General features: G+C 38.9%; 1 protein-coding gene across 1 annotated transcript in view; it reads left to right on the top strand.

The window, feature by feature from the left end:
* ADAMTSL1 (ADAMTS like 1) overlaps positions 1 to 22,340 on the top strand; it is an 863,772-nt gene that overhangs the window by 633,441 nt on the left and 207,991 nt on the right. Inside the window, 5 exon segments of the mRNA XM_014460878.2 lie at positions 7,965 to 8,015; positions 13,029 to 13,233; positions 14,487 to 14,559; positions 14,562 to 14,633; positions 17,842 to 17,926. Of these exon segments, the coding sequence (XP_014316364.1) occupies positions 7,965 to 8,015; positions 13,029 to 13,233; positions 14,487 to 14,559; positions 14,562 to 14,633; positions 17,842 to 17,926 (486 nt within the window).

Raw genomic sequence — 22,340 nt, 5'->3', positions numbered from 1 at the left:
TGTGTTTGTAGCTGGAACTGCCTCCAGGTTCCCCCCGCCCTTAAGGAACTCAGAGCAAAGGTCCTAAACAAATGTCCAAATTGGTATGGCCCAAGCGGCAGTAGTTTGGGAGTTCCAGCGGACTTTTATTGTCCAGCTCCATTTAATTTGACAGAAAATTGTGTAAGTCATCCTGGTCAGGTACCAAATTGTGAACAAAATCTCAGAATTGAATCCTAATGTAATTGTAAAGAAATGATCTGCAGCGTGAGAGGCAGGATGTGTAGTGGGCACATTAAAACCTGGTCACGCTAATTTGGTGATGAGTCCAATGGCCATGCAGCCTGGTGGGTCAGAGGGGAGCTTTGGAGCTCAGCAGCCTGGCCTGGGATCCTGGCTCGACCACTTACTGGTTGAGTAGCCTTTGGCAAATTACTTCTCCACACGGAGTCTCAGTTTTTTTATTCTGTGAAGTGAGGATAATAACAGTACTTACCTCATAGAGTTGTCATGAGGAATAAATGGCATATTACATTAAAGAGCTTAGCAGAGTGCCTGACATATGATAAGTACTCAAAACACGTTAGTGACTGCAGCTATTACCACTAAGATCATGACTGTGATAATGTTAACGTTACATCAGAGAAACTCTTAAACTCTAGTAATCAGTTTTCTCCTCCATGAAGGGAAAAGATAAAACTCTAGAATTATCCATGGGTCTAAAAATGTAGTTCTTTATTTCTTATCTTTACAATAAGAGACACAAATCCCTAGGAAATATCTTCATGAAAGTAAATCACATTTGTCAGATTTTTTAAATATAATGACCATGAGAAATTAAGATCATTAGCATCTCCTGATCCCAGCATGCAGTTGTCTAATAACCCCCCTGAGGTAGCTTGGAGACACTGTCATTTAATTCACATGGGATCTATGCCAGGTACGTCTCCAAAAAAGGAGAATGCAATGTAAGAACTAGAAAATGTTTTCAATTAAAGTGTAATACAATGTTTTCCTAATCACAGCAGCCTTTTTGTTTTATTACAATAGGTAAGTGATTTAGAAAAGTAATAACTTCCTTCTTTTGATCAGCCTCATTTAAATATACTGCTTTGAGCAGCTAATGAGTCAACAATTAGAAAGATCACCACAAAACCTCATTTCCACTTTCATGCATTATTTATAATGTGGTAAACAAAACAGAGTTCTGGTGCTTTGTAGAGTGCATGGTCATCTTTCCCAAGTTTATAAACATATCATACAGTATCCAATGTATAACTCAGTTATTGAGTCAATTCAGTTCTTCTACCAAGCCACTCATCACTAGTAATAATAATCACTTGCTATTTCACATTTAAATTTTTACATTTAATTAACTGCAATTCTTTTAATGAACTTGTGAGTTAATAGAAAATGTATTTATCATTATCCTCATTTTTAACCTCAATCTATCAGTTTGATTTTACTAGCTAAGTAACTTATTTACTCAACTTCTCTAGGCCTGTGCTTTGCCATTTATAAAATGAGTCAGAGAGTAGCTATGAGAATTAAATGAGATAATGCATGTAAGGCGTTAGCAAGGGGCCAAGCACTCAACAAAAGCCAGCTATTACTCTTAAATTAGAGCCAAGCCTATAAAATGACTTTTCCAATGTTGCTTCTATTTGAAGCTTATAAAGGGCTTTCACATCCATTATGTCAGTTTAGTTTTATATTCCCGGAGAAGTTAGCAGGACAGAGATCATCATGCATATTTACAGGTGAAAATACTGAAGCCCAAAGCGGTGAAGTGACCTGCCCCAAGTTCTGGTGGACAAAAGGGAGCTGGGTCATAGATCCTAGTGCTTCCAATTCAAGAATATCTCTGATACTACATGAACTCAGGGAACCTGGCCCCTGGTGCAGCATTTGTGCCATCTCTGCAACACGTACCCTTGTTTTCATGATGGCTTCAGCAACCTCTGAGATCTGGTTTAAACCCAACATAGATCCCCATGGCCAGCACAGAACTGTCAACTATTTCAGTGCAAAGCTGGGGCCCTGAGTCTTTGAATTGACCACACACCCAGGTTAAGCAAGCCCCTTGCATATAAGTATAAATACAGTTGTTTACTCCAACCAAGCAATTACCAAACCCCAGGGGCAAATTCGTCCCAGTTATTTAAAAGCAGTTCAGAAAGTGCATTCATTAGTATCAAGAATGTTTAACTACAGAAACACAGGTGTGAGGACATTTTTAATACTTTGGGTCAAATGATCAAAAACTCTCCAGTAGTTGGTTTCATAGCCAAAAAAAATAAATATGTGCCTTAAAAATGTTTTCAAATCCTAAACAATGACACAGGACTGTTTTGGTCTGGTTCCAAAAGATAAATGAATGTTGCCTAGTAGGTACTATGGTTTAAAAAAAAAAAGTGTGACTTATTTACAGAATATTTTCTCATTTGCTGGATCCCAACTTGGCTCTTTAAATAACAGGGAAACTTACTATGTTTCATCAAGTCACGAAATATTAGAGGAGGAGAGATTTTTAGATGGTTTTCAATCAGTGGCCCACAGAGCTCCAAGTCCCGCCCTCAGCAGTCGCTAGGAAAGCGGCAGGTAAGATAGCACTCCAGGAGATTGGTTTCCAGGCACCCATTCCTACTTCATCTTAAAAGTCCTGATTTCATCCCATACTTGGATTTTGCAGAAGACCAAAGCAAAAGTCCTGATGCACGCAAGGTCACACAGCAAGAGAGTGGCAGGGAGAACAGACCTTCCATCTCCCAGGTCCTTGGGAGGTTCTTTGCTCATTACGCCAAGATCCTTTGTGCTCTGCCCCTCATGAAAAAGGAAATGATTGTTTCTCTTCCAACGTTTTATTACTTATCTCGTGCCCCTTTCTGACTATTGCTTAGGAAGAGACTGGTTCCTATTGCCCTAGAGTTGTCAAGAGAAGATGAACTGGTCTCTCTGTACCAGAACTCTTCCCACAGCCCACAGTTTCATTCATTTTTTATTGCGTATATAACCTGTGCCAAGTTCTGTCCTTGGTACCACGGCAAAGGCAAAGAAGAATCAACTCAAGTCTGAGCCCCAAGACTGCCCTGGCGGAATTGAGTTGTACACCTACACAACAGCCCGGTATCTGAAAGACACATGAGACAGAAAGGGAAGAGACAATTTTTTAAAAGCTGTCGTGGCTATTTCTGGGAGATGTCCAATGGAAGAGATGCAGAGTGAAGCCAAGCAGGCTAGAAGCACAGCTGCCATTAATCTGCCTTTCTCTGCCTCAGATCACCCAGTCACCTCTGCCTGCCAGAGCAGCCTCCCTAAACTGCCAAACCACCTCCCCTCACACAGATGGCAGAGCTAGCCAAAGGCAAGGAGGGGGGGTAGGATGTGCACAGTGAGTGGCAGCTGGGGAGTTTCTTTAACTGTGTTTTTGTGTTGGCTTGCTTCAATTCTGGTTGGTAGTAGTACTGCTTGCTTTGCACTTGCACACTAACAGCATGATTTTATTGAACAAATATTTACTAATTGTCTCTGTTCAGAGCCATGTGTTAAGAGATATGGTAAAGAATCAATATGCATTCTGTCCCTTGGTGTTTTAAAGAACACTTATGCATGGTTAAGCGTTAGTACATAGTTAAACGTGATGAGAGGAGTTGGTGCTATGGGTATTTGGAAATGGAAGAGAGAATTTCTGGCTAGGTGTTGAAAGGGAAAATAAGGACAGGCTTTCGAAGAGGTAGCACTTGACTAAGAAACTTCCCTGGACATTATGGAACCCTGAAGACTTCGGCATTGGGAAGGGAGGTATCGGTTGCTATGGCAGCAGAGAGCGGGCTGGATTGGAGGCAGCGATGCCTGTAGGCGGAGAGACCTGTTAGGACACAGCTGCAAAAGGGCCCAGACACTGCAGCTGGAAGGGAACCCAGGACAGAGAAAAAGCAGAGATGTCCCACAGTATCTGGCTGGGGTGGATGGGAGGCTGGCAGTGCTCTGAACTGTGCAAGTGACCGCAGGAGAAGCAGCAGTTTGCAGGGGGAGGTGATGAGTTGTCCGGATGCTCTGAGTGTGACACACCTAGAGAACATCCAGCTGCCAGGAAGTGAGAACGGAGGCCCTGCAGCCTGGAGGAGAGGCCAGGGGTCCTGAGAGAGCCACCGAAAGGGACAGTGGAAACCAGGAAAGGGACTCCTTATAAAAAGAACCCCACAAGTTAGGCATCCATAGAGTTAGTTATCGTGGGATTTTTTTCTTGGAGAGATTTATCACTCTATGTAAATTCCAGCTGAGAAGTGTAAACCTGCATACCTTGATTTTTAAAGTCCAGGAAAGTGTCTAAAGTCGCTTCTTCAATGATTTCAGGACAAAAACTCAATAATCTTTAAATAACATATGGAATTTGAGGTGATGAACTCATTTAGATTTTATATTACATTTTCCAAGGGTCTCTGTTTTATACTTTCTCAGACTTGAGTTTTGTTTTTACTTGAATGTTCTAATTCCTCTGACTGTACATTAAAAAAACTTGGAAAACAGAGAAACATTAAAAAAAAACAAGAAAGAAAGAAACACCAATAACTTAAGCACCAGAAACAAATAACTGTTTTGGTATTTTTCTAGTATATCTGTGTATACATATGTGTGATATATATGCACACACATATGTACTCACTACTCACATACCCATACACTTTGTGAAAATGATTGTATAGATAATATATGAACTCATGAATCTTTTTAGTATTATGAATCCCATTGTATATTCTATTTTACATTGCATTATTTTTACATTGACATTACATTTGAACATTTTCCATGTCTTTAAACATGGTTCCAAAGGCTTCAGGTTTATAGACTGCTTAATATTTCATGACATGAGCCTATCCGACACTGAAGCACCCTCCTGTCATTGGACAGTTCTGCAAGGTGTGCACTTTGACAGGATCTGGTGTGATGACTTCCTTCACATGAGAATGACCACTTACTCCTCATCATCATCTTCTCTGCTTCCCACCACAATCCCTGACATTGGGATTTTAAGAGGGAGACAGTTCACTCCCCAGTAGAAGAGGTACTTGAGGGGTCAGAATAGTTAAGGCAATGGAGAATGAAAAGGTTTGCCCTCAAACCAACTGTTTCTTATGTCTTCCCTCTGTAATTCTTTTTAAAATCATTTTGTCTCCATCCCCACGCCCAACACATTCATACACAGGTAAGAGTACATACATGTATACACATACTATAAATCAAGACCTAAACATGGGAAGTCTTTCTTAACATCTCTAAATGAGATCCTTTGTCATCATTCCTCAATATATACACTCCGCCTAAGATAAAAGTCCAGTGTCTCAAAGGCGAGCAATAGAAAGTTAAGTTTCGGCAGCAGAGCCTGCCCCTCGGTGACAGTGTGCTGAAAGGCCAAGGCCATGGCATGAACCCCAAGAGAGAGCAGGGCCCTGCACAGGCATATGCATGAACAGGACTGGACAGAGCACCATTGTTTTGATATCCTTCTGTTTTCACAGGTGCCATAGAGTCATTTTATGAGTCTTCACTATGACCCATGCCATAGAAAGACAAATATAGCTATAGTTTTGCTGAATCCAGGTTTAAAGCTTCTTGTTTAAACAAAAACGTAATTTCTAAATCAGTCGAAAGCAAAGCCTAACCTCTCAAATTCTATACATTCCCCCCTTTTATTCCCTCTTTTTCATTTCTAGCCTGTCTCCTTCAACATTACTGCCTCCGTTTTAAATATCATCAGCTGATAAATCAGTTGGCAAAGAGCTGCAACAGTTCATTCTAATACTGAAGATGACAAATTATAGCTATAAATTTCTTGAGAAGAGAAGGCAACGATATGCATTTCTGCAATTAGAAATTGATGTAGGCATATTAGGGTTAGCTAAAATATTACTGCGAAGTCAATTTAATTTATTTCCTAATTAAGTACTATTAGATTATGTTCCAAGTTATTAGAAGAACTTTGGAAGGGAGCATTTCATTAAAATACGGTTCTTTAGAAAGAAAATTTCTAAATTATTGGACATAAGATTTATTGTAAAGATATCACACTAGCAGACAGGATTAGCATTTCATATCCAATTTCTTGTCTAGTAGAAGGCAGAAAACAATAGGAAGTTTCTCTAACTTGGAAAAACAGGGAGAAGAGCTTAATTTTAATATTCATTTCATTCCTGTGTTACAGCTGTGAGATTTTGCGTTCCCTCAAAAGGCAACATTCAGTTTCATGAACACTGTTACTTAAGGGTAACACATATACATACACCATGAAAATTGAGTCATACAAATAAGTTTTTTAAAAAACTTAATTCATGTCAATAAACACAGAAATTTAGTAATGTAAGATAAATAAGTAAATTAGTACCCCAATTGTTGTCCCTCCTGGGAAATCTATCTTCATAGCTTTGTTTCTCCTTTTCTTTCAAATTTAAATTCTTTCACATATCCCCTTACCTTTCAGTAATTTCTTTAGGAATTACCTCTTTATCACTTCCTCTTTGTTCCTTATAATCTCCATTTCCTCATGATTGCCATTTAGTGATTTTTTTAATCTTTCTGATCCACAGTATAACCAGTTTACTTTTTCTACCCAGAAGCTTTGCAAGCCATATATTAAAAAAACAAAAATACTACATCATTCCATTTGAACATTTTCCAGGTCTTTAAACAAAAACCTTAATTTACTTATTTAATATAAATGTAAACATGTATATTGAGTATAGATATAAATATTTATATTAAATATAGATATAAACATTTACATTGAATAGAGATATATAAATATACACTCAGGAATACATATAGAATACATGAGTTCCTTCAGGATTCAAAAGAGGGACTTCCTGTCATTTGTCACTTGCAAAATAAGCACCTGCTGCTCATATCCAATCAAGCTCTGCCCCAGGGTGACCTGTGTATTGAGCTCTGTCTTGCACTCTTGAGGGAGGGTCTATTATACTAGCTCTTTCATCTAAGACCCAGAAGTCATATATCTTCCACAAGCCAGGGGACTCGGGAATAAGAAAGTCTTGCCAATTGGAGACTTTAGTTGAATTCAGTGAGGTAGATTAGTGTCGTTTCTTGGAGTCCTGAAGGCCTCTGGGGCCTTCCACACAGCCTATCATATCATTCCTTGTAAATCCATTAGCCGTACAGACTATCATGTCACTTTCAAGGCTTCTTTAGTCTCTCTCTCTCTCTCTCTAAATCGCACAGGTTTCCCAGGGCACCAGGTATACTAACAACAGTCATGACAATCGCAACCACCACCATAATAGCAGTTAATACTCTATCACAGAAAAGATCTTTCATACTTATTATCTCATTTTAATTGTCCTGCCTTATGTTGGTAGGGATCTTGCTTTTGTTGATAGCTGCCTACTATATTCACTACTTCTCCTCCCCTTTATAAAGTAACCAAGTGGCTACTTTCCAGCCATTACTAAAATCCTTAGGTCTGCCAAGAGAAGAAACCTCTTTGCTGGGTTATGTAGCACATTATATAGCATTGTCAATTCCCAGGTACATACTCTTCTCTATTGCTTTCTCTTTCATCATAAGCGACACAGTTACTGTAATTGCTTGGTGAGCATCTGGAAGTAACATTAATAATGATGATAATAATGACCTCATAGGATGTATAATTTGGGGGTTTAAAGAACATTTACAAGCTTATTGTGTCATAGTTAATGATGAGGTGCCAAGTTTTCTTGCCACCACCCTTTCCCTTGGTATTTCCTGCTTGGATCAGAGAACTAATTATAGTCAACGGCACCCTTTCAAAGAACATGCCCCATTCTAAACCATATGGTAGCATAAAGATATTGAACTGTTTGTGTGTTGTTTTCAAGACAATTTATTAATGTTGTTTTGCATTTGTCTAAAAAATGTGTATAATGTAATTATTTAGTGTTTATTTTATTGTGTGTACCTTCTACTCAGAGGGTTGGCATTATTGTTCCTAACAGTGGCGGATACAAGCAGATCATGCCTTATGACCTCTACCATCCCCTTCCTCGGTACGTAAATCAATCGTCCTGCTGCTAGAACTAGTCAATCCATCTTCTGCTTCTTTCATATGTGCATAGAGATTTTGTGTCTTTCTGTCAAAATAATATGGTAGGTAGTATGTTTTGCAAGCCATCCTGAGCTCTGCTTTCGAATAATACTGGCCCGCTCAGACTGAAGCCTGTCATTCAAAAACCATTTTAAGATAGGCTCACGTTACAGTAGAGCGGACACAGTAATTCACTCTGATTAGGTTCAGTGGATGGGTTTATGTTATGTCTTTCTTTCACTCCCTTTGTCCTTTTCTGAATTTCCTCTGCAATTGGACCCTAGTCACTAAAGCCCTGTTGCCAACTGCTAAACAAACATTGCCTGGAGTATTACCACAATACCATCCATGTGGAACTCCAGATGTGGTACTTCTCTGAATAGGGGCTTTAGATATCCTCCTTTTGTTCCAAAGTATGATAATTAAGTAAAAAAAAAAGGCAGGGTTTGGGTTTTTTTTAAATATTCTTATTGTTCAGAAAGTTTGAGGGGACTTTGTTTTTCAAAACATTTTAAAATTCCATGTTCTATGTTGCTTTTTTAAAGCTATAGTAGCTCTGTAAAACTAGAAAACATTATGAAAGTTTTTTTAAAGAACTTGTTCTCTTTATTAATATATTTATAAGAAAACAGGAGAAGCTGAAAAATAGGCTAGCTGCTGAGTGTATTATCAGCCACACTGGGAACAGCTCCCCAGGTAGCAGGAATTAGCATTGGGTTTGAAATAACCACCGAGCGAGGAGAGACCTTTGCTCCATTCTCGGGGCTCATTAGGTCTTCAGGGTGTCGGCTGCTTTTTAGAACCCAGGGCTTAAAACAGATTGCAAACATAGCAGTTGGAAATAATCCACAATAGTTTGCTCAGTCTCAAACTAAACAAAGCCTGGGATATAATTTTATTGTGAACTATAAAATAAAGCAAAGTTTGATTGAAAATCTCCAAATACTTAATGAATTAGAGTCCCAGTAGAGGCATTTAGGGCCATCTCGTCCAGCTCCCCAATGATGTTTCATTCCCCCATTCCTTCCCCCAAATCACACCAATCATATAGAGAGACATATGTTTACACAAATATGCATAGATGTGTATCTAATGCATATGTATTCACACATGTATATACATACCAGTTGTGAAGCTACTTCAACAATACATCAGTTTTCATACACCAGTGCAAGTTGTCATCCAGTCTCTACTTAAATACTTCCAGTGATTGACAGGGAACTCACTTTTCACCATTTAATGGTAGCAGTGGAGAGGGGCCTTTATATTATATATAATTGTGTGTTTGTTTTTAAATTCTTCCACTTAGTAGTCAGCTCTCTCCCACGTTCCTATGACTATATTGATAAAGATGATAAATGACTTTAGAATGCTACTGATGTATCATTTTGCTTGTTTGATCCAGAATCAAGCTTATATAGTAAACTCTTCTTGAAAAAAAAATAATAGAATGAAAATATAAAAAGATTAATTTAGCTGAGCCAAAACTTCATTTGATTTCAATCTCTGTATCTGTAAAGCAAGACACATGTATGTGCTTATGTGAAGGCTGTGTATTTCATGATAAAAACAAAGTTGGGTGTCAGAGTCAGTGAGCAACATCAAGTTTATGTTTTCCCTGTAATGGCACTCCTAAATTTCTTGAATATCTATGCTCTCTTTTGTTTATATTTTTTGGTATGCCTCATACCTGTCTTAAGTTAAACTTGATTTCTTCTGTATTTGGCTTTCCTCCAAAAGCCTGAAGCCAGCAGTCTCAGTAGCAGCTCGAGATGAGCCTCCCTGATGTCCATTTGCACCTGTCCTGTGCACACATTGGCCTGCCCGTGCATCACAGGGGGAAAGGCAATTAGCAAATGGACTATAGTTCTTATTTCTTGCACTTCTGTTACTGAACTAATTCTAAAGTTAGATATTCTGCCTTATTTATAAAGTCTTAGTAAATGGAAGCCACAATATGTTTTCATTTCATAAGAAGAATTGAGGCTCAGAAAAGTTTCTCAGATGGAAGCAGAAGGCCTCACTTATTGGAATTATTTAAATGGGCTTACGACCACACTGTCAACACAAAACACAATTAGTGAATTTTTATTTTTTTGTTTTTGCTTTCGGTTTTTACTATAACACATATCTGAACAAAATATAAGAATGTAACCTGATAAATTATCCTTCATTCATAATTACTACGTGCAACTTGTTCACGTCATTCTTAATTTTGAGAAGTTCATAAACTAAACACACTGTGTGTTTAACAATGAAAAGCCAAAGGAGTTAAAATATATGATATATGAAAATTCATTTATTATTTTTCCAGAAAAAGATTCTTGGACATGCTTTTCTTTTTCTTTTTTAAATATATTTTTAATTGATTTCAGACAGGAAGGGAGAGGGAGAGAGACAGAAATATCAGTGATGAGAGCGAATCATTGATCAGTTGTTTCCTGAATTCCCCCTACTGGGGATCAAGCCCACAACCTGGGCATGTGCTCTGATCAGGAATCAAACCATGACCTCCTGATTCATAGATTGAAGCTCAACCATTGAGCCACACAGGCCAGGCTTTTTTTTTTTTAATCCAAGCACTTATCTGGTCCCTGTATAAAGATACATCTCTCACCTTTTGTTATACATTCTTTAAAGCACCCAGTCATGCTTTGCTTTGAAATTCCTCCTAATACTATTGTTAGGCAAGGATTCATCTGATAATTTTTCCCATATAGAACTATAGTTGCATGCTGTAACCATACTATAAATTCTTAGAATAATATTAGCATCATTTGTCTTTCTGTGACTACTGACATGGAAAAGGATACTTATGACCGTTCATGAAATTACACTCTGGAGCAGGCCCCAGTGTTGAGACAGAAATTAATCACTCTCTCTTTAGAAGGGTCAAGTTTAGGGATGTTAAAGTACCAATTAAAACATGTGCTCCTTTTATGGCATCTTAATGTTCTAAGAGATTAAAGTACATTCAATAACATATTCCCACTTCACTGTCAGGTCAAGTCCAAGGCGAGCATGTACTTCTATATGCAGCCCCGTTTCAGTCTGAATCGGACCTGTTTTCCACCTCCTGAGGGAAGCTCTCCAGAGAGCTGTGGAGACAAATGAGGACTGGGCTTACCTTTCTGGAAGAGAAACACGCCACAGCGCTGCTTCGTTCTCTTGAAAGGGATCAGAAAGTTTCCTAAGGGCTAAACCGAGGGCCTCAGTTTCCCCATAATAACATTTTCTTTTGAGTCTCCTGGGGAAATGTGCATAGGAAAATATTGTATTTGGCAACAAGTTTATGCTGTTCGCAGTGGAGATAATAGTTGTTGCCTAGACTTGAGCAGTACAAAGAAAATGTGGAGGAAAATTCTCTGTTAAACACACATTATACAGTCTCATGCACGAGAGGAGTCAGGATCACATGTACATGAAATCCTACTTAGAGAATTTCTGTCTCCATACTCTACCTGTGCAATATTTTGTGTTTTTTAAAGAAGTTTTTATTTATTTTCAGAGAGAGGAAGGGTGAGGGAGAGAGAGAGACAGGGGTGTGAGAGCAAAACATCGATCGGCTGCCTCCAGATTGACCCTTCGGTGCACAGGATGTCACTTCAACCAATTGAGCTACACTGGCCAGGGCCACTTGTACAATATTTTTAAATTTAACTGTTCAAGTGGATTAACTTGGTGATACTTTGTGTTGCTCTCATTAAAATGATATCTCTCCTAATTCTAAGAGAAATCTTAAAGTTCCTCAGCAGTCCTCATCAACAAGCAGAATATATGCAAGAAAGACAAGCTCAGTTCCAATGTTTCTATTTTTTTAAATTCTATACTCTCTATATCTACAGGAGGAGAGAAAAGGATCAGGCCGATATCTCTCTGCATCTGCTCCCAAATGCTTCAGAGCTATGGGCAGATCTGAAGAATTAATGGGATTCTCTTAAACGTTATGGATAATATTGTTATTTTCTCCATTACTTACCTGTATTTCTAGATTCCAATGCCATTAACCTTCCAACCGAAACCAAACTTCCTCACAATTCCAGGAGTTCTTTATTGGGGGAATGCTAACTGCTAGTATCCCTCAATGGAACAAGTAGGTATTACCTGTACTAGCACGTTTGCTCCTTAGTGTAACGATGGCACAGTTTGGACTTCAGAATTGCGCTGAATCCATGTACAGGGTAGTCGCAAAGCTGACGATTGTAGAAGCAAGAGGGGAAAGTGTTCAGTTTACCTTGATCTTTCATGAGCTTCTCGTGTAAAAGAATCTGGAAGCTTAGTAATAAAGTATTGAATTGAAAATAAAAAGTGTCAGCCCAGGTGCAAACTATATAGTGTTAATTGATTAATCAATTTTAGTCTTGACATAAATATTTAATGATTTAATAACATTTCTATATTCAGAATATATATTTATAAAGCATAATATACACACATGTAAAACATGTGTATTAAAACTAGAGGAAGAAAGACTGAACAGCTCTCTTTTCTTTAAAAATATATATATTTTTTTATTTCAGAGAGGGAAAGAGAGAGAAACATCAATGATGAGAGAGAATCATTGATCGGCTGCCTCCTGCATGCCTCCTACTGTGGATTGTGTTGCTCTCATTAAAACTATATCTCTCTTAATTCTAAGAGAAATCTTAAAGTTCCTCAGCCCTGACCATGACCTCCTGGTTCATAGGTTGACGCTCAACCACTGAGCCACACGGGCCGGGTGGACTGCTCTCAAAACAGTAATTTCTTACATTTGTGTAGGGATTCAAGGTTTACAGGGCACTGTTGCCAACATTGACTCCTTTTCTCTTACTCATCAGATTTCAGGCAACAGATGGCTTTTAGCTCTCTGGACCATAGCTTCTCAGAACCCGATGGCCCCAATAGGCACTGGGATTGGGGTTGGTTCAGAAAGGTCACTAAGGAGGTTTGGCAATGTGCATGTCTGCCCTGATAACTCCCCTTGCTTCTGTAGGTGGGAGGCCACCCCGTGGACCGCGTGCTCCTCCTCGTGTGGGGGGGGCATCCAGAGCCGGGCAGTTTCCTGTGTGGAGGAGGACATCCAGGGGCATGTCACCTCAGTGGAAGAGTGGAAATGCATGTACACCCCTAAGATGCCCATCGTGCAGCCCTGCAACATTTTTGACTGCCCTAAATGGCTGGCACAGGAGTGGTCTCCGGTAACTGTGCCTTCTTTCTTTGTTCATTAAGAGAATAAGTCCACTCTTCCCTCTCATCACCATGCCCCCACCGGCTACCCTGTGCAGCTCCCTACTTCTCTTCTTGAGGTGTCTAGAAATCTACCAATTTTCTCCTGGAGTAGGCATGCCCCAAAGCCGGCATCACCAAAAAATGAGATATCCCTATCTTTCTTCAAGTTTCTTCAAGAAGCCTCTACCATCTCCATGTCCCCTTAAGGACAAGGAGGCACATGTTTGTCAAGAGTAAGTGAGGCCAAATGACTATTCCTGAATCCGTGAAAGAGCTCAGTAGACCTAAAGTTTGGTGTTTTGTTGTGTTTTTCTTTTAAATTTCTTATCCTTTCTCTATATCCAAAAGGGGATTGAGTGGATTAAAATTAAAGCTATGTATATCATCCATTGGAAAAAAAGATGCAATAAAAATCACAAAATAACTGGAAGAGATGAAGTAGAATAACTAAAACAAATACATTCTAGATGTTAGAGAAGACGCTGCAGCAGCTTAAACAAAATTATTTGGATTTGGGGTTTCCTGGCTGCCAGTGCAAAAGGTCTGAAGTAGCAAAGGAGATAGAAAGATGGGGGGATAAACCCTTGTGCCCTCGGTCACAGAGATGGCAAAAGACTTTTCATTTTAGCTAAGTGGCTTTGTGGCAGCAGATCCCAGCTGTGACATTTCGCTTTTTCTATACTTGCTCCCAGGCTTATAGAACCACTGAAGTGTTGTCTACATCTGGCCATTGAATCAGTTCTTTTAAACACTTTTCTCCATGTCAGTATCATCAATTGGATCAGCCAGGCTGCAACATAAATTAGCTATGATGACAGTTGAAAAACTTTCTATGTCCATGTCGGAGCTAGAATTTCCCATATTTTGGACCTACCAATCATTATCAAAGGGACTTATTAATATTAAAATGCCTTGTTAGTCATCAAAATGAGGACACTTTCTAGTTTCTTCTCTCCTTTTTGCTGCTTGGTTTGGGACTTTGCACAAAGTGGGTGTTGAAGGAATGCTGATTGAGTAATCCAAAATGAAGTGATTGCATCTTCAGCCAGCTGCACCCTAAAAGCCCAATAGCATAAAGACCCCATGATGGGTAAGAAGTGGTTTAAATTCATCAGGAGTCCTTATATACACAAGCAGCCCTTTGAAAAACCTCAGTGGGAAATGGAGAAGAGGAAACAAAGCTTTGCCTGTGAGTCTCCTCTCTCTTGCATTCTCCTTCTAGTGCACGGTGACGTGTGGCCAGGGACTCCGGTATCGCGTGGTTCTCTGCATCAACCCTCGAGGAATGCACTCCGGAGCTGTAACTCCAAAACCAAGCCCCACATAAAGGAGGAATGCATCATCCCCACCCCCTGCTATAAACCCAAAGGTAAGTTGGCAGGTGCTCTGTGATCAAGCTTTTTAGTATGTGTACTTGGGTGCTGTTTTAAACTCCTTGGAATATTGTTAAGTATCCCACGTGTTCTTAGTAACTATTCTTTGTAAACTTAGACTCTACTAAGTGGACTTAACTTTTTAAAAGATCTTTCCAATAGTCTTGCTTGCAAATTCTTATAAAGCACTACATACTTATATAATGCTCTCCTGAGTCATAACGTTGTTTGAAGACTGTTGCTGAGGAATATCAGATAGATCTGCATGCCAGGAGATATTATAGAGATATTGTAGAAATATGTGTGGTTAACGTCCACATTGCTGGCTGTTAAAAACAATGCAGTGAATTCTAAGTGTCCATTTTGCTAAGCAGAAAATACATTGGGAAGCCTCATACCTCAAACAGATGAAACATAATGGGGGGGATGAGGACACATTTGTAATACCTTAACTAATAAAGAATTAAAAAAAAGATGAAACAGAAAGCTGTTGCTTTTTATATTAAAAATCAACACATTATGAATGTAGTGGATTCCAGAAACATAATTTGAAATGAAACATTGAAATAAATTAGAATTTAATAGTTACTGCAAATAATTTTTAAAAGTAAGCTTTAGAACAGTTCTACCTAGTGAGCAAGATTACAATTATGCTGGACCGCTCAGATTAGCATGGATATTAATCTGACTTCTCTGCTAATATTGGTAGAGTCTGTGTCAATGAAGTAGAAAATTCCAAAGTCACAAACCATTCAGAAGTAAAGGACTTTTTATTACAAACTTCCTCCTATTTTTAATATTGAATAGGATTCCCATTTTCTTCTCAATTTGTTTTCTTAAGCCATTAAATTTCTCCAAAAATCAGCCACTATATAGCTCTTTATTATACTACAGTTTGCCCTTGGTAGGAATGACTAGCATTGTGAAATCTAAATTAATGATATAAAAGAAAAACAAAAGCATCCTGGAAATCCTGATTAATTTTAATTTATCACCTCTCTCTGTAAGCCTAAGTTTTATCTGTAAAATGGGAATAGTAACAGTAGTTCCCTCAGAGACCATATGAAGATTTAATGAGATACAATGCAAACAGGGTGCTTAGCTCACTGCCTAGCATGTAGTAAGTGTTCTATAAATGTTATCTTGACTATCATTAGCATCCTCATATGTGGGAGGAAGTACATCTGACAGGATTCAGTTCAAATAGGCAGTAAAGTACAACGAGCCCACTATTCGTGCCAAGCTGAATGCTTCCTTATTGAAAGACAGGGATGGCTCATGCTGTCAGAGATGGCGTCATTGAGTCAATTAGCTGGGAGACGCGGACTAGTTAAATGATGGTTAAACCCTCAATTTTGCAGACCGCCATTTAATGGACAAAATAACAGTCTGTATGTCATACGTGAAATTAACAACCTGTTAACTTTTAAATGTTTTTAATCAGTATTTGCTTATATTTAAGTTAACAGGTTATTTTTTGTTGTTATTCACTGTTATTTTTAACAAATTTTAGCTAATAGGCCATATGTTGGGGAAAAACACTGTAGTAATTTCACCAAATGTCAATAAATATTACATTTCTACAACTATAGTGTACATATGTAAATCCTAGGGTCGCCGCTCGTAAACAGTGTTTGGCAACTGATTAGCATGTGATCACACCGCATCACACAGGGTAAATGGTTCTCTTGCCATGTGGCGTGACTTTTGCCGCAGTTTTAATTGGTGCCAGCCGATGCGCCCACGTGTGCTAAGTCACGCCCCAGCCGCGTGCATTTGTTAACTCACAGTGACTGGTGAATGCACGCATTTACTAGACCTATTCAGAATAAGTTTAAAATTATTGCGATACATAGAGAAAACTTTTCTGTTAAATTAAACTTTTCACACATACTTAATTTTTATTACACAACTGTATCTACATAACCTAAAAACAGGTAAACTAATTGGCCAATTTTTTAACAGACACATTCAGAAAATCTACTTTATTATATAATGGGCTTTCAACTTTAACGGACACCCCCTTGCCCGAATTAGTCTGTTATATCGAGGTTTTCCTGTATATAGGTACCGTATTGCTGAGTCTAAAATGTTAGCCAATCTTTTGGGCTTTGGCAGTTTTATATTTCTCACTCGCTTTGTTTTCTGACCGTAAACAATTGCTGCACACAGAAGACAAGAAGTGATGCCCTAACTTAAAATAGTCAATTAGTCATTAGCTCTGTCTTTACCAAACCACTTCAGAAAAAGAAAAGCAGTTTGTGGTTAAGTATCAAAAATAAAATCGGGATTTTCACAACTAAGTAGTGAGTCTGGCTCTACTTAAGCATCATTAAAATGCTATATAATTCTATGGTGTATGCCTATATAGACATTTCTTTCATCTTTGCAATTATATGTTATAAAATGGTGATAGAGCTTCACTGGCTTATACTATAAAGCAAATATGCCTATAAATGACCCTAATAAAATATGTCAGAATGGAAATCTTGGCAGTTACTTCTGTAGGAGCAGTTTTAATCTCCCTCTTTCTTTTTCTCCACAATTTCTCCCCAGGAAGTAGTTAGGAAGCTTGTTCTGAATTGTTTGGCCAAAGCTACAGAAATAGGTGAAACAAGTCAGATCATGGGTTATTATCCTTCAGTTGCTCATATTCCAATTGTCAGTGAGCCTTGGGGTGTATAGTGAATGAATCGGATATCTGAAGCAATGGTTTGTAAATATCAGAGTGGCGGTTCTGTTTGGTTTTGACAATATGGCATAGATCACACTCAGACAAAAGCAAAAGAAAAGCAAATTAGAATTTATGAAAGTAACACAGTATAATGTTTTGTACTTTGTGTTTGTTTTAAAAGGTAAATATTGCTCTATCTTTTCAACAGAAAATAGTGAAAAGATACTTTGATGATATATTGAGCTAGTGCTCCTAGAGTTATAACTTTCATAATAATATATATATATATATATATATATATATATATATATATGGGAAAACATACACAGTATTATTAAACATGTTAAAATCACATTCTTTTTTTCTGGATATAATCATCATCAGAGGCAGAAATTTACCTAAAAACATTATTTGCAGTTATCAACATAGCTTGTGGGTAATGTTCATACATAGCTTGTGGGTAATGCAAACTCAAGAGCTAGTTGGGGTTCTAACCTCATCTCTTTTATGTTCATACATTTAATTCTCAGAGAAAGTTCCGGTAGAGGCCAGGGCGCCGTGGTACAAACAAGCTCAAGAGCTAGATGAAGGAGCTGCTGTGTCAGAAGAGCCCTCGTAAGTTTGAAAACCACAAGTTGTTTTGCTCTTGAGGCCGATCGGGGTAAAGAAGGCCCTGTCTCGCTGGTTGTGGCTTTCATAGGTTCTGAACTAAGTGCAGCCCTCTTGCCAAGCGTGAAGAGGGGCTCTGGGCTGTCAGCTTGGAGATCCATCCATTTCAAAGTGCTTCTCAGAACAGGACTGCTCCCTAAATGCTTGTCCATCTTGAAGCAAGAAAATGAAAGGGTAGTGCCTACGCTATTCTCCAAAATCTGACTTCCTTTTTCCCAAGAGGCCAAATGTGACAAGGCCCAGCTGATGATGACATAGATTTGAGGTAGGAGCCTGGGCAGCTTTCACACTCCTTATCGCTCAGCTTTGCGATATAGTCACTCGCAAAAAATAAAAGTGAGTGAGATGTGTGTGAGGGCAAAGGAAGTTGATCAGCGTTTCCTTTCTCTTTCCTGCGATCACATGGATACCAGGTCTTTGCCTCACTTGATCACGGTCTCATTTCTGCTCGGTTTTATCAAGGCCATCGAATTTGTAACACCACTAGGCACAAAATTTTCACAGAAAAGAACGGTTCGTCTATTGGGTAACACATTTTGTACATCACAGGACAATAAGCAAAACACAGATTGTTTCTGTACCATAAAGTTACCACAGCACCTTTTTCTACTTCTCTGAGAAAAGGCTTTAAGACAGAATGCCTGACCACGGCAGAGCTTCGGAGGAAAGGCAGTGGCTAAAGGTCGCAGTGCCATGTTTTTCTTTTCCTTTCTCTCCTGCCAATACCGGGCTTGACAGGCCTTCTTGCTGCTGAAGAGGGAGAAAGCAGTTCATTTTAGACCAATATTAAGTCTTTCATCCACTGAGGTCCAGGCTAAGACACTATGTAATTGGAGCCAGTTACTCCTTACATATCCTCTTAAGTTAAATGTTGAAAACCAGGTATGTATTATTTTACCTAAATAATATCTGCTCTCCCATGCACTCTATTTTGTCACTTAGCGTAACCCTACATGGAATATTGTATTATGACCAATGTTAAATAGCACAACAAAGTTAAAATTAAATCCAGACATTTTGCATCCATAATTAAACATCCTTCCCATTATTAGACACCTCTCAAGTGAAGGCTGGAAGAAGCATTACCTATGCTCGGCCATATTTTATAATGAGTATTTTCCACTAACGGTCTGTTTAAGATGCATTACGTTTAACTTTAATCTTAATAAAATTCTTAAAGTAGTTAAACATATACTTTTAGCCACTGGAACTCCAGCCATATATTAGATGATTAAATTTTATTCTCAGTGTAATGGAATTGCCATCTTGGCATGATTAATCTGAACTGAAGTCGATTGTAATTGGAGTGCTGGTGCCAGGTACAGGAAATGTATACTATTATGCTCAGAACAATTACTTTTATACCAAAATGAAATAAATGACAGCTTTAGGATAATGTAGTGAAAGGTATATGGTTTCCACACTTTAATACACTTTACATGTTCAGTGCACCGAACCGTAGGAAAGGTCCAACGTGTCACATTATATTTTTTATTGATTTTGAGTTTAAAAAACATAATTTTGCATGGGCTTAATTCTTTCTCTCTCTTTTTTAACCACATGACTAGTTTGTAAATGTATGTAGCAACCTATAATTACTCTCCATAGTATAATGAAAAAATGACATACTGTCAGCAAGTCTTCCCTCCCCACACCGACGAGACTCGCATTGCTTAAATTAAACTGTAACGTTCAGAAGCTGTGGCTGTCACTTCTGCGACAGAGAAGCAGGAACAGTGGCCCAGAACTATTATCTCTCACATTGGCTCCAGTTAACCTAGACAATTCTGTAGTAAAACAGCAAATATCATTTATTTCCCCTTATTTAAAATAAAACCAGTATCACTAGCCTGTCTCATTAAATAATGTAGGGAAAGTCTTTAGCGTATGGAGATACTATTATTGAATATTAGGTATTTTTGGTAACCCCCAAATGAAAAAAAAAATTGGTTAGCACTCTGGCCAAAAACATGTTGGAAAGCAACCACTGTAAGATATGACCTGCCAAGGAATAACTAAAATTTTCTAGAACAGAGGTTTGTGCCGGTAGTGCCGGTTCACTAAACTGACGCTATACAGAAGATGCAAATACATATGCCAGTCTCCTGGGAAGGCTGGACTAAGTACTGAGATTGGGTCACGTTGTGGCAATGCACTTAATATATTGCGATTCATATTATCAAGCTGCAGCCTCATTCAGAAATTCTTTTAGACTTTGATTGCTTTTTCCTCAGCAACAAACTGGTTTATTTATGCCGCACTTGATTTATATGGTCCCAAGGCAGGAATGTAGTAATGAATGGATTGCTTTGACATAAGAATTGATTTCCTAACCCACTTGTAGGAGTCAGACCCTCTAAACTGATTTTTCACTGGTGGTCATGGTTTCTCTTGATTCAGGCACATGTTTTATCAGGTTTGTCTGACAAACATCAGCAAGAATGTTTAAGCAAGGTAGTTTTGATTCTCTCCACTGAACAGGACAGTGTGAACAAGGACTAACCCTAAGCAATGTGAGAGGTGAGCCAATAAAGTCGGTCAAGCATAGACGATCTTATGAATAAGACATCCTTGCTTCCGAGAATGTCCGCTGAGAAATCCGTAGGAATCTCTGCTACCCGGTTCACACAGAAAGCGTTATGGCTAGAGACAGATTTCTACAACTAACAGATTCCAGGAGCGTTGCATTTTTCTGAAGAGAAGAGGGTGCCATTCTAGCACTAGAAGGAGGGAGATGGGATATGACTAATGGACTTCTCCTCTGCTATGATTTGAACTCCTGAATTTGCCTCCAGCTGATGAGAGTATTGTTAGGTTTAGAACGTGTCGTGTAAAATACCAGATTGAGCCCAGCTGATGGCCTCCTCTGACAAATATGTGGGAGTTGCTTTCTAGGGATGTTTTTAAACCCTCAAAATTTTACTTTTATTTGGTGAGGGATCAGAACTACAATGTGGTAGAAGAGTTATATTTATGAATCAGGTGAGAGCTAAAGAAATTATCAACTTGAGTTCCAACCTTTTTTTCCCCCTTACTTTCAGTCTTTGCTGAGATGTAAGTGTAAATATTACAACCACCTCAAGCCAAGTGAATGTTATAAATACTTTGACAGCTTAATTTTTTTTATTTTTTTTAATCCTCACTCAAGGAGTGAGGATATTTTTTCCATTGATTTCTAGAGAGAATGGAAGAGAGGGGGTCGGGGAAATGAGAGAGAGATAGAGATAGAGATAGAGATAGAGGTAGAGGTAGAGGTAGATGAGAGAGAGAGAGAGATAGAAGAGAGAGGAGAGAAACAGCAATGTGAGAGAGACACATTGATTGGTGGCCTCCTGTAGGCACCCAGATCAGGGATTGAACCTGCAACCCAAGTTTGTACATTTGACCAGCAATCAAACCTGTGACTCTCTGGTGTGCAGGTCGATGCTGTAATCACTGAGCAATGCTGTCCAGGGTGAGAGCTTAATTTCTTGAGCCAAAAATGATACTATGGTGACCTCTAGAACATGAAAAGACATAGTTCGTCTACTATTGCCATATAGGGAGTTAATAAACTGGCCTTTTTTAAAAGCCTAATCTAACTAAAAGAAATTATTCATTTCCTTAACTCCTCAGGCCACTAAGGCCACCAATGCCCTAGTGTCATCTGTTAAGGAGGCAGGTGTAAGGAAAAGGTATGGCCTGGATACTCCAGATGCTCGGCTTTCTATCTCCAGGCTTTCTGCTCTCCCAGTGAAGGCATCCCAGGGAGAGGCAGGGAGGACTGACTAAGTGGGCACCTAGTGAGGTTCCTCCCAGATTTATTTCAGATGCTGGGAGTTCTGCTTGGATGGCTCAGAGCAAGGAAAGGTGATTCCTTTGGGCACTACATGGTCAGCACAGCCATTTGTCCAGCCATCCCTCCAGCAAACCCTGGCACACAGGTGGAAGGCCATACCGGTGCCATCCTCTTGAAGGTAGGATTGAGTGGTCCTGCGTGCCTTGAGCTTGCACTTAAGAAATCTTGAGTTCTCTTACTCAATCTTCAGTTAGCAGCTTTACTACAGAGTTGGTAAACATTCAGCACAGTGTGCAGGCCTTAAACATATTGCCATAAATAACCTTAGTGTGAGCCATTTCAAAAAGGAAGAGGAAGGAGGCAAGCGAGCAGGCAGAAGGCAGCAGTAATATCTGGATGCCAGATGGCATCAGCTTAGCGATGGGGCTGATTCAGTAAGAAGCAAAGAGAAATTCCTGCCATGCTTCTGTGTGGACAGAACCCACAAGGAATTAGGCCCAGAAAGAAAAGCTGATAGAGTTGCCATGGTGATCCTATAGTCCTGAAATACCGTGTTTACCTTGTTGGAAATAGCATTTAGAT

Source organism: Myotis lucifugus, unplaced genomic scaffold, assembly GCF_000147115.1.
Source record: "Myotis lucifugus unplaced genomic scaffold, Myoluc2.0 scaffold_144, whole genome shotgun sequence".
NCBI classification, from domain to species: Eukaryota; Metazoa; Chordata; class Mammalia; order Chiroptera; family Vespertilionidae; genus Myotis; species Myotis lucifugus.
The sequence above is the reverse complement of the archived record's forward strand: the minus strand, read 5'-3'. Positions and strand labels throughout refer to the sequence as shown.